At 49.4% G+C, this 13,349-nt stretch overlaps 1 protein-coding gene across 2 annotated transcripts in view; it reads left to right on the forward strand.

Annotated features, from left to right (window-relative positions):
- LOC126925010 (protein vein) overlaps window positions 1-13,349 on the forward strand; it is a 198,994-nt gene that overhangs the window by 133,386 nt on the left and 52,259 nt on the right. For both annotated transcript variants that reach the window (XM_050740102.1, XM_050740109.1), the window contains one exon: window positions 4,383-4,525. In XM_050740102.1, coding sequence (XP_050596059.1) covers window positions 4,383-4,525 — 143 coding nt within the window. The remainder of the gene's footprint in view (window positions 1-4,382; window positions 4,526-13,349) is intronic.

Raw genomic sequence — 13,349 nt, forward strand, 5'->3', positions numbered from 1 at the left:
AATAATTGCGCTAGTATCATCGCTCGTAACATCGCGTGGTACGAGCGACGTCCAGCTTCGGTTTTATCGCGGCTCGTCGAGCGCGCTGGTAGTTAGCCGTGAATTCTGCTCGGAAGTAGGCGAACGTAGAAACACACGGTCCATAGAAATAAAGAAATCGAAGCAAAAATCGCAAACGTTCGACGAGCGTGTGTCCGATATCGAGGATCAACGATATCGAATTAACGTGCCGGCAAACGATCGCGTAACGGCGGTGCGATCGCACTTGCCTTTGTTCGCGAGACGTAGGCGAGTACGTGGGCTGAACGACGATTTGACGAACGTTATTGCGCCGAGCGAGATTTATGAGCCAGCCGATGTGAATTGGGTCCCGTTCGTTACGCGATCAACGGGAAAATATGATGAGAAAAAGCGTCGGCGGAGGTCGAGTTAACACGTGGCTGGAACGAGGGATACTCGTGCAAAGTACAAGAAGCGTTATTTGGTGTTATAGTGATATAGGGATTGTAAGTCAGGATGAGGCGCGTTATTGAAACGTTAAGGGGAAGTTACGTATAGGTACTGCTAGCGCGTTCGTACTTATCTCGTGGAGTAAGTGGAGGGGCTGCATTCACTTAGGATGATCGTAAAATCCATTCTTAAGGCGGTTGGCCTGCTAAGCTCCCGAGTTACCGCCTAATCTCCACGCCTGTAACATCACCTTGCGGAATATCGGAGTACCCATAATCGAAAGCCTGCGACGTTTTTGAAAGTTATCCGAACCGGGTAACCGGCTTCCCGTTTGACGCAACGCAACGAACAGCTTCGCCGTAATTTCTTCCGATCTTTTAATTTCCGCGTCCCATCTAATATTAACGTCTTCTGCGGCGACGCTATCGGCGTGACGTATCGACGTGTTACGACTGAAAATCGATCTCCCAAGTTTCTCTCCGGTAATCAAGCAACTTTCCAACTTATTTCCCGGCTCTATCCCAGAAAAATCCTCGTTCGCCGAGAGTAATTAAAAGCAGAAAGGCTCCGGAGCGAAAGCAGGACTCGATGAAAAAGGTGTCCGGATGCGTCGACTCACGCTAGGCTATCTCCTCGCGCGGAAACTTTGCGAGGAAATTTCCGCAGACGGCCTTGAGTTCGGGAAGCGGCGTGGCGCGGCGTAGCTGGCGATTCGCCTGAGCCGGTCGTTACAAGATCCTCGTGGATCGATTCCCTTTGGAACGCGTCAAAGGGGTTCGCGGAGGGATGGCAGTGTGGCGGTACGACGGCCAGGGAGGAGGATCGGTAGGCTAACCGGCCGCAAAAACGTAACGAGATGAAAGAAGAGCGCGAAAGACGGACCGACTCATGAACGAGGTGGAATACATAAATAGAAATCTCGGTTTATCCCTCTCCATCGGCCCATGCTTCCAGTTCTCTCTCTTTCTTTCTTTCTCTCTGCCCGACCCTCTTCCTTCCCCCTATTTCGCTCCTTTTCTCTCATTCTCCGTCGGTCGAATTCTCCTGGAAGCTTCTTCTCTCTCACGGTGGCATATATACGCGTCTACTAACCGGAGAGTAGCGGTAGTCTAGACGGAGTGTCGATTTTTGCCGCGGCACCAAATTAGAAACCCTTCTCTGCTGGATCCATGGCGTGCGCGTGGTTCCATCGCCTCTCCGTCTGCTCCTCTCGCGCCACCATTCTCCGCCTCTCTTTTTTTCTCGTTCCCCGTGACCGTCGCACCAGACTCTCTCTCTTCTTCGTCCTTCCTTCCCCACTCGCCTGCTCTTCTTCTCTTCAGCCAACGTTTCTCTCGTTCACTGTGTATCTCCGTATCTCGTGAACGCTCGCATGCGAAATCGCTTAAAGGGGATGAACAGACGACAAGCCGTGTGGCCCTTGGCTCTCACTCGCGCTCCACTCTCGTGCAAATATTTTCGCTGCGACCTGTGCGGCTCCGGATCTTTCGGAGGCTGCTGCTTTTCGGTAATCGAAAAAGAGGGAGAGAGAAGGGTCGACAAACGATGCCAATGAAAATCTCGTTTTTGTAACCCTCGGTCGTCATCTGGCAAAAGAGTAGGTGTTGCGGAAAATGCTCGTCCTCGGAGGACGTTACAATTGGAAAATTTCTAGTCGATCGATCTTACGAAATACGATTCGATCTTTCGAATGTAAGATTGCCGATGGTAGGAAATAGAAAACGACGGGGAACAAGCTTACGGCGAAGCTTCGGCAAATTCAAGCTACTGAATGCAAAACACCGCTGATCTTGTATTCATCCTCTGATATCGGCCGCGTGCATACATTTATGTAAACACGCGTACGGGGTGTACGAGAAGAAGCCGTGGAACCAAGGTATCGCGTAAAAGGCGCATAAAGGTCGGCCGTAAAGGAAAAAAGTTGAAGTTAATGCAGGGGCCGCGCAAATTGTGTTCACCGCACTACTCTTCGCTTTCATTACCTTTAACTCCTCTCGGCCTTCCACCTGAGAGGGCAATTACCCCGTCCCTCGATCCGTTTCGGCGATCTCTCAATTCTTTCGTCACGCTTCGATCCGCCCCAAGAGCTGCCGAATTAAAACTTCTCGCTCTGCGAAATCTCGGTTGAACTCGGCAGAGAGCAAGCTTCTTTCTCTCTGAAAAGCGGTCGTTCTCGATACGAAATTCCTCGATTCGACTCCTGCGGTACATGGTAGATCGAATGGTGGATGGTGGAGCACGATCGCGACGCACAGATCGAAGAAGAACGTTCGCCGGATGAAATTGTGCGAGACAGGTTGTTAGCTGGGCGGAGTTCCGTTGAGGAGACAACACGGCGAAATTAATAACAGCGTAGACGGACCAGAGAAAACATCGATCTCGCCGCAATTAAGGGATTATTCTCCGGATGTTCACGGCGCAACGGGCACGGATATTGCGTTCGATCCAATCGCGATTTGCGCACGCGTTTCGTTAATCATCGCTACAGTTGAAATGCTGGAATTAGTGGAAAGTGGCGCTGTCCATTTTATCCTATCTCGGTTTCAAAATTGCGCCAGCCAAGCTTGAAAACCAATTCGAAATGACAGCTCCTCTAAGCCATCGTGGCATTCGATCGACGAAGGATTATGGCACCAGCGCGTGGCATTCGCGTCATTTAACCGCCAAAAAGCTTACCGGCTCTTTCTTTCTACGTCGCTTCGATTCACGTTTTCATCGAGGTTCTTAAGAATGTGGTGTAGAATTACCAAGACGAAAATTATCGAAACGAAGAGGAAAAAGGCCGGTGTCTGACATGTTTGGCTAGAGTCGAAGATGCACCCTTGAAATTCCAGCCGACTGTGGATTTACGATCAAGCTCCTCTTCTCTTCGGGCCGTTAACTTTCCGAGTCTCAGTACGTGGACTCGCTAGATTGCGGCGTAATACAGGGCCATCGAGAAACTCCTCTGACAAGTGGAAGGAGACAAGGGACCATCCCAGAGTCGGTTGAATCGCTTCCAATTTAAGGAGCTATCTCAGGACGAACTCACGTTTTGCCTCGCGATCGGAAATGCCACGCTCCCCGCTGCTTCCGGCTATTCGACCTTGCCAGCTTCTACATTTCTATCTCAAGCCAACAACTGCCTGTTCTCGAATTTACCGGACTCCGTTGTCCCTGCTCTCTTGCTCCACTCTTTCGAATTTCCAACGCATCGACGTCTCGAGACAGCTGCAAACCAACATCGTTGGTCGAAGCGGAGTATTTGCAGTTTAGTAGTTTTCCAATTCGATATTCGTTCCCGAAGGAGCACGGATAGCGCGTAAAGTTGGCGGCAACGATTTTCCTAAGCGGCTTTCATACGTTTCGACGCGTAGCTTAGGAAATAATCTGGAATTCGAGATAAAACAGAGGAGAAACGTGACGTGGGTAGAACGTCGGGAACCGCATCGATCGTTATCGATATATTTGCGTTACGAGGGAATTTCGCCGGCAGTAATCCGCAGTGTTTGAAAAGTTATTAAATTTGCCGGCGTCTCGAGGGCAAGTTCGAAAGCTCCCCGGCAGAAGTTTCGGCTTCTTCATACGGAAAAACGAGTTTTCCCGGATAGAGAAGTCCAGAAATTTCAGACTGCTCTAAACCCCATGGAAGCTCGCAGGCAAGTGTATTTGGATCCTTGGGAGCGCAGGCAAAACTTCCTGTTTGCCCGAACTTTGCGGAATCTTCTCCCGGGACTCGAAGAAAGGTACGCCAGCTCGGTCCACGCCATCTCGATATTCGTGTACTTGTTGGAAAGATAATAAACGAACTAATCCGCTATCTGGCCGCGTTTCCATTGAATATTACAAGAGCAAACGATTATCGCAAATCCCCGTGTCGATGGCGTAAACTTTGCTTTTATATAGGCACAAGGTCTTGAAAGTCTAATGAATATCACGTTATCTGTTCGCAGGCGGAGATCGAAAGTGGTGATATCCTCCGCGAAACCCGAGGACAGCGGCAGATACGAGTGCGTAGCAGAGAGTACTTCCGGTCATCGAGCCTCACTCGCGGCCCAGCTTCTAGTCGCTCACGATACGAGAGTTTCGGAAACCAGTGAGTATCATCGATTCTTCCGTGTACGCGTACATATCGTACGGTTGCATCTTTGTAACAAACGAGAGGCTAACCGAGAATGGAGTATCTATTTATTCCGTGATACAAATCGATGTCTGTCTCATCTATCTCATTAATAAAAATACTCCAGAAACACGATACTCTGGCGTCCTTAAAAACACGGCAGCTTCGTTATTCGAGCGTCGATCGTCGATACAAAAACGGGAGGAGGAACGTTCGCGAACAAAGAGAACGAGAGACGCGTTTTGTTCGATGCCGGCTGGATTTCCGCTGATCGATCGATAGATCGGCGAACACCTGCCGGCACATCACGGCGTGCTTCAGTTTTCACTCGTTGTCGTCATAACTCCGATGGTGCGTGCACCCGCAGCGGAATCTCCATTGAATCCTCGAAAAAATAGAGGCGCACGTTTTGTACGCGTAACGGGACGCGACTTCACGATACACTGCTCTGCAACCTGCGACATTTCGATGACCCTATTGTCGCCATGAAAATCATTCTTTTCCCTTCTTTTTTTCTTTTTTTTTTTTTTCTCATTCATGATCGCGTGACGTTCCGAAAGGGAATATCGCGCAATAAAAGGCGAATATAAAAACATCTTTCAATCCCTTTTGGGATATGTTACGTAAGTTTAACGCGGTGCAAACGGAAATCATAAATGTACGATTGGAAAGGTGAGTAATTTTTCATTTATCTCGTAATACGATGGAAGATATACGTACAAAAAGGAAGTGTAGGTAGAAAACTCGGTCAGGACGTCTGGAACGAAACGATAATCGATCGTCCACGGAGGATGCGAGTATCGGCTCACTGGCACGGTAGTGTAGCCTTTACGGTCGCGTAAAGATGCGACCACGTTGTGCATAAACGTCTGAAACAGTTCGCATTGGCGCTTATCGATCGACAGCCGGCTAGACCTCGAGCAGAAGGCCACCGCGCGGAACCTTAGTTTATGGGTTTTCATAATACCTGCAACATTTGGTAGACGTTTTTCGCCAGGGTATTTATGCCAACTGAGAAATCCAGCCATGGCGGTAACAGCTAGACCGGGAAAAACGCGAAGCTCGACCGCGGTGAAATTCGTACTGCAAACGCGTAACTCAGTTTACAATGTGCTGTAATTTCCAGCACGATACGGGATCAATTCGAAGGAATTGCTGGTGTTCGAGCGAGAAATTCCTCGCCGAAAATACCGAACGTGAAGCGAAACGGACCGAGACCGGCGCACAAAGGATCGTTCGTACGTATGGAATACTCCAAAGTTGGCTGTAGCACCGAAGAAACGATAATCGTGGAAAAATTGGTTAAATATCGAGACAGCATGAGGAACGATATCGGGAATAGCGATGAAAGGAAAGATCCATTCCAGAAGTGGGCCGATAGACGTAGGTGATAAAGTTAGGATTAAGCACCTGATGCGATAATGCCCGCGCAGCCGGCGCTTGGTTCCAGCAAGGCCGGGAAAGCTTGCGGTTCACCGCCACCGAGGCACTGCGAGCTCGTATGACGGACAAAGGGCGACAATTACAACCCTGCCAGCCACGTCAGGGTTTCATATAGCTCTGAACTGCTGATGGCGGGTCAGCTGCCCGTTTTGGTGTACACTCGCGTACATTCGACCGGCTCGTAAATCCCGGAACGATGGAACGTTGTCCTGATTCTCGTGGAATTTACTCGCATTTTCCCTCCACTACGCTACGAGCAACGAAACGAGCGGCGATACGAACGATCGAATCGACGAAAGGATCGATCGAAGGAAGCGATCGCGATCGTTTCGTCCCGAAGACGCCGGTGAACTCGATGGAAAGAACGTGCCCTGGCAAACAATCACTCGACACGTTTTCCTCGACCGGCCCTTTTATTCTTACGGTCGGTAGCACGCTCCAGGGCATTTCGACGACGCGCCGCGGCCGTGACTTCTGTTTCCTTACTGGTTAGCTGCTCGATTGCGGTAACAGATTGTGGTAATGTTTATAAGCCTAGAGTTACTCGAAAGAGCGAACAGCGCTCTAGCTAGACTGCAATAACATTTACCACAAACTTTTACTACGACTCGAATGTTCGTGCCCTACGCCCGAGCGCTCTCTCCACTGCACAATGTTTTAACAATTGCCGTTGCAGTCGCAATGGCACGCTTTACTACTACGGAGGTGTAACTTGATACAATAACGCGCGCGTTCCGCGTCGTTTAGTCGGAAAGAGCCGACTCGCGCCAGCCATCGGTGTTGTAGTCACAGATCGGCAAAATTATGCAAGGCGTTCTCTATCTAACGAACCTCCAAGGAACCGTCGGAATTCCATCGTTTTGCATTGTTAGCTGTTCCGGTTTATCGATATCGCGGTTAGAAGCTTTGACGAGTTTCGAGCACTTGGGATATCTCGTTGTCGTGGTCTTCGAGGGGACGAAATAGACGTTGCGGATCACACGTCGTCACGCGAATCGCGCAAAAGCCAAGGTTTCGTGCTTAAGTTCCGCGAGAGAAATCCTCGACCGGTCAAATACCCGGGGCGGAGGGTGAGCCGAGGCCAGAAAAAAGGAACGAGTTTCTTTTGCACGGTACGCGAATGCTCGCGTCAGCGTAGCCAGAAACCGTGAAATTGTAAAAACCAAGACAGCGGCCCGGGCAATTTATCCGCGCGTACGATTTCACCGACCACGAGAATCGGTGGAAGAAAGCGCGCTTTCGGCGTCGGACAAAGAGTCGTTTCCCGGTCCAGCCTCCGATATCCTCCGAGAGCGGCCCTGAGCGGCAGCGGATGTGGCTCGAACATCGATCGTTTCAAAGTTCTCGCTCGAGCGAGCAACGACGAAACGAGGAGAGTGGATGATCAACAGAGACGCGGCTAATGACCGTGGTTAAATACTGATACGCCAGATAACGATAACGTAGCGAAGCGGAGGAAGGATCCGGTGCTGGAGAATCGCTCAAGTCCGTTTAATGCTTTCAGAGGCGAAGAGACAAGGAACAGAGGCAATTAGAAGGGGCGACGAAACGTCGAAATAGAAACAATTATGAGCGGAAGGTAAACTCCTTCTGCGTGGAGCATCGCGAACGCTACGGACAACGGCGATAGCCATCCCCTGGCATGTTGCCGCGTTGACGCGGATATAAAGCTGATTGTTCCTAAGGAATTAATTAAACGTAGATTGATAGACACTGCGGCCTCGTCGCACGTTACTACTATGCGGAGAACGTTACATCGATTGGGACAGCAGCCTCTTGGCTCACGATTCTCCTAAAATTTCTTCTCGTTTCTACGGCTTCTCTTAAAAGTTAAATTTTACGAGGTCGTAAGAAATCGCGAGTTTTCGCATCGAGGCAGCGCGAACGCTTAAAAAACGAGACACGGGAGGAATATCGTTAGCGAATGTTGCAGGAAAGGCGCGATAAGCGCGGTGCAAAGCATTTCGCCATGTAACGAATACGATCTCTCTCCGGGGGTCGTTACGCGCGACGTGGCTCGCGGCATTGTCTCGGCGTATAAGATGCGCGCTCTGCTGGAAACTCCAAAACTTGTCGCGCGCGATTTCTCGGGGCCTGTCTTCGCAACGACGAATAAACAACCGTCCTCGGTGGAATGGAGCGGCACACGCTCCGTCTGACTACACGTCGCTCATACCACTTACCCGTACTACTTGCCAGGTCTGACGGTATATTATGCACGTCACCGCAGCAAAGTTCGGCGCCATGTACGAAAGAAAAACGCAATACACATAGCGAAAGATCATTCTCCTACCACCTGGGATTTTCCGTCAACGATATTTCCAGCTACGGCAGAGCGAACCGTGCAACCTATCATTTTGCATTCTCTCGTGCTCGTTGACGCGGTCGTGGGAACCAAGTTGTCGAGGATAGTAAATCGCTGCGATAGGAATCGAGAGGCTACATATAACGATAAAATTCCCAACGAACGATCTATGACGTCTTTCGGCCAAGTTTTTTATTAGAAAAATTCAAACATTCGTCTTAAAACGAACCTCGAGGAATTTCCCGACACCTCGTAATCGTCTGCGTGTTGTTTGGATGGATTAGACGCGCTGTCGGTTCGAAGCGACGCTTCCCGCAACTGACGACCCAGAAAGACATGAATAATATTATGCGATAACAGCAGTAGGAAGTCTGTTTAGCGAGTCTGCCTCGATGAGTATGGTCTACGCAACATTGGGAAACTCTGTCGCGAGAGAAATACGCCTCCCATCGCGACCGTTCGTCTCGACGAGCCCTTCGCGACCCTTCGTTTAAACTATCCGCATCCGGACGGGAATTCGCATGATACAAACTTGGTCGGACTTGCCGGAACAGCCGTTGGTATCGCGAGTAATAATTGTCGAATGGTCTACGCTTGGTGTCGAGCAAATTCGTATACGCGCGTCGTCTCGCTTCGACCTCGCGACACGTTCGTCCAACCAAAACTCGAAGACTTGTCCGACAGAACGGGAAACCCATTGGGTTCGCATTTGCACGCTACCAGAGAACCAGATCGCGGCAGGAAAGATTCGACGCGAGCGCGCTCGCTTTAGACGCCCGTTCCCAAAAAGAGAATGGAACATTTTGTGCAAAGGATCGGCAGAGAATCCGTGCAAGTGCGAGGCAACAGTGTCGAATTGTTGCTTAATCGCGAGCTCGTTCCGCGAAGTGGCACTCCAACGAATTTCAATCGCATTCGTCGGCCAATTCCGAGCGTAATGCGATGCAGATGCAGAAACCGCGCGCGATTTAGCTCTCCGGCATAGACGCGAGAACGTGCATACATTCACCATCGTTACTACGTAACGTGCGGGACGTGGCGCGAAATTTCGTGCGCAGTCCGGGTCTCTACAATGGGAGTCGCGACCGAACGAATAGAGCGAATAGAATAGAGCTGTTTGGTGCGTGAAACAGCGCATGCATCCAACGCCATCATCAACCGCCTGTACGCCCAGTCCGTTTCCCTCTCGATATAAAGAACGATTCTTGAAACGTTTATGATCGTCTACGCGCAACGCCGGTTTCCATTAGCCGTAAGGCGCAACGCGGGGCGTCGACAACCTCTCCGTTTCTTCGGAAAGAAATACTCGTTCTCTCTGGAAGAACAAACAAGAAGTATTATGTAAAAGCTTGTAGTTACGAGGGCCGCTATCAGGAGCGAATATTCTCCGAAGGTGATGCTGCTTTTTGCTCGACCTCGTTTATATCGCGTCGCTAATTAGCTTCGACTATATATTAGCTTCGAAATAACAGTTTAATTATCGAGGGAGCTGCCGTTTTCTAACGAGCACCAAAGAAAAACTACTGTTCGCTTATTTATCGCCGTTTGGATACCACGGAGACTGCAAAGTTGTTTCGATTTTTCACAGTTCGACTAAGCATTTCGTAGCCCGGCAAGGAGCAACGCCTCTTCTTCGCCGCTTTATCTCGCGAAATAGAAATTGCGACCTTACGAGTTCCGTCGATCTGAGTCACGAGGCTTCGACGAATCGAATCGAAGCCACCGCGAATGAAACGACGCGTAGACAGACGAATCATCAAATTGTATCTGCAGCACGCGCGCTAGATAAAAAAGACGGAACAACGCGGAATCCTATTTGTTGATCGACTGTCGGAGAAAAGCGCGAGCCACTCGGTTGGCAATCCAATCGCAGGATCAAAAGGTTGATTCCGCGAAAGCCGTTTGATTTTCCACCGCGTCGTCGGTCAGCTCGTTGTTGCCTAGCGAGAAACGATAGAGCAACCGGCTGCGGCGTAGAGTACGGGCGTGTACGAGCTTTGAGCGAGCGGTAAAAGCATTAACTCGTCTCCCCAAGCGGGCACGATCGACGAGTTCTTTTTGCGAGCGAGCGATGTTCGCGCGATAACCGGCCACGACGTGTACGTCACCGGCTGCATCGAGAACGACGGGCTCCAGGCTTATAACGTATGGAATTTTATATGAAGCCAGACGCGCCAGATCGTGTTCCGCGTACCATAAGATCGTGTTCCGTGAGCTGCAGTTTGGCTGCGCCAGTTTGACGCTTTTCGCTATGATCGAGTCGAATTGAGATGTGCGAGATGAAAAGCAGAGGAGCTATCTATGTGTCGATACCGATCCAAATTTGCAAACTCGTCTGTATATGTCGCATGCTTTTCCAGGCTGGAAGACAGCTCTTACAGTCCTGTCAATTTACGACGCTATTTCGAAATAATTCACAACAAAAATAAAGATCGATCCCTTCTCTGCGATCACTTTGTCTTCGTACGTCATCGACGCGGTGTTCGTTCAAGTACGATCGAACAGCGAGTTCGTCGTGTATCGACAATGCCCTCAACGATGAAATCAACCGACAGCTTTGCCGGTGCTCGTAACAGCCTCGTACCTCGTAAAGAAAAAGCTCGTCGTACAAGAACCAGACTGATAACTTAGTTTAGCTCTGACAAGCTTTTCCTTCTTTTTTATTTCATCGTTCAAAAGCCATTGGTTACGAATTACCGAAAGCTATCGCGCTCGTGAATCTGTCTGACCACTGACGGACTTATTCCACTTGGCGAGTATCAGCCCGCGGCTACTCGGGCCATTTTGTCTTTGACTTACCTGTACGTGAGAAATCTTGCTTTTATCGATCGAATTATGGCGACCAGAAGGAAGCTTGGTGTTTTTCATCGTTCCTGCGCGATGGGTTCGTTAACGAAGTACCATCGGTGTCCACGCTAATTTGCCATCCGAGGCGAATGGAAGTTGGAAAGGGTAGAAAAGATCCTTTCAAAGAACGTGGAATCTGTCTGACAAATATTCCCCGGCAGCGAATCGCATTTTCCAACGGAAAAGTGTGGAAAGAGAGTGAGAAGCTGGGACATTTCCGCAGGCTGTTCGTTAATTTACTTAGTGGGGAATTTGGCGCGAAACAAGGCTACGCAATAGCCAATGAAATCCTAGGAAAACTAATTACCGCTATGTTTATGCGAAAGCCCATCGACCACGGAACATCGAGATATTTAATATTCTCCTGTCGAATCGACCGGCAACAGAATTCTCGAGCGCAATAATTGCGGAAAAATGTGACCGCGAATATCGATGAGCATTTATTGTCGGCAATTCCTTTCGTCGGGGCAGGCGGTCGTGCGTGTGCGTGCACCTATGTTCGATTGCCTGTGAAAATTTTATTTCGAAGCTCCATTCGATTTTCGGCCGTATCGCCTCTAAAATAATTGTTCGTACGCATCGTTGATTAACATCCGATATTCCCGGGAATATCGACTACGCGATTGATTGGTTACAAGGCTTCGTTCCGCGAGAATTGCGATTCAATAGAGAAATCGGACCTGTAAGGTCCATTAGAAAATTCTTTGCGCGTCTCTTTGAATGACCCTCGAGTCGAGCACGCGATATTTACTTCGTACGCGCGATAAGGGTTGAAGCTGGCGACCCTGTTAGTACCGAACAACGCTGCTGTTCGACCCAGAACGGGGAAAAAAGTTGTAGCAGGAATACGATGCGTTCTGTTCCCTCTGGTTCGGCTAAATGGGATAATGATAAGATATCGCGCATACGCTTCGCGAGCCTTTCCCTTTCACGAGTGTGCGTGCATTTGAAATAAATTACGCTATACAATCGATGGTACATATACGCGCGCGCAAATATTACACCGCGCCCGTACGGAATGAAAATATAGTGTTTGATTAAACTGTCAGAGTTATCTCGATTTTTCGATCGACAAGAAACCTGCCTCCGCCTGTCGGTCTTTACCGTCGAAGACTAATGGCCGACCACCGACACGACACACGGTTTATTAATGTCACTCACGTGACGGACAAAAAAAAACGCATTACTAAATTACGCGTCGCAGAATAGACGGGTCACGAGCTGGGTTGTGCGTTGTTCAAAGTACGCGGCTCGATCGATAGAGAAAGACTTCCGACGCTTCTCCGTTTACGTGGCAACCGAATTAAGATGGAGCTGGATTATACTTTGCTGAAGGTATGTTAGGCCTAATACGGTTGGAGAAAATTCGAAGCCTGAAACAGGGCACGTCTAGATTGCGCAGAACTCGCATTACCTTCGAGATATGTTGAATCTAGACTGTGCGCGCCGTGTAACGATAAGATAGGGTAGATTCAGGTTACTCGCAGCAGGACTGGAATAATAGAAGATCTAGGCTATGCAGGAACTTAAATTAGCTCGAAAACTAAAACACCTACGTTGTACCGAAATTAAAGAATCCCCGGAATTGTCTAATTATACTTGGTTAATTTAAAATTAGTGCCGGGTAGGTATAAAAGAAGCGACATTTTTTCCAATGGAGAACGGAGCGTACTTGGTCCGTGTTATACCTGGGATTTAGATTATTTCCTAGTTATTCCGCAGTAGAAGCGACCCGCGTTAGACCAGACGAGAGGCAAGCGAGAGAGATTCTTTCAGTGAAAACAAACCACGTAGATCGCGTTGAGTTTGCTATTTCTCGAAATTTACATCCGCGCGTTAGTCGGCGAGTAGGAGCGAACTTATCTAAAGGAATCCAGCCGGAGGCGGCGTCGGCCCAAATTTTCTTTTTTTCCTTTCGCGAAGCAGCAAGCGTCTCTAAAGCGGCGCTGCGGGGGAAAAGACATTCGCGGATCTTTGATCGCGAACGGACGCACGTAGAAAGATACACAGAAGAAGGCACGCACGGCTGAGTGCCTGGTTAGATACAGAGAGAAGTGCATTTTCCTGCAGTAACCCCAGGGACGGCACCTGGGGGTACAATCTTCCTTTTGCCTTTCGCACCGGAGCAGTGCGACGCGCCGCGGCGTCTAGCGACGAAGCAATCCGTGCAAAAAGATAGAAACACGCATCACGTGAGAATTTTGC

Source organism: Bombus affinis, chromosome 2, assembly GCF_024516045.1.
Source record: "Bombus affinis isolate iyBomAffi1 chromosome 2, iyBomAffi1.2, whole genome shotgun sequence".
NCBI lineage: Eukaryota > Metazoa > Arthropoda > Insecta > Hymenoptera > Apidae > Bombus > Bombus affinis.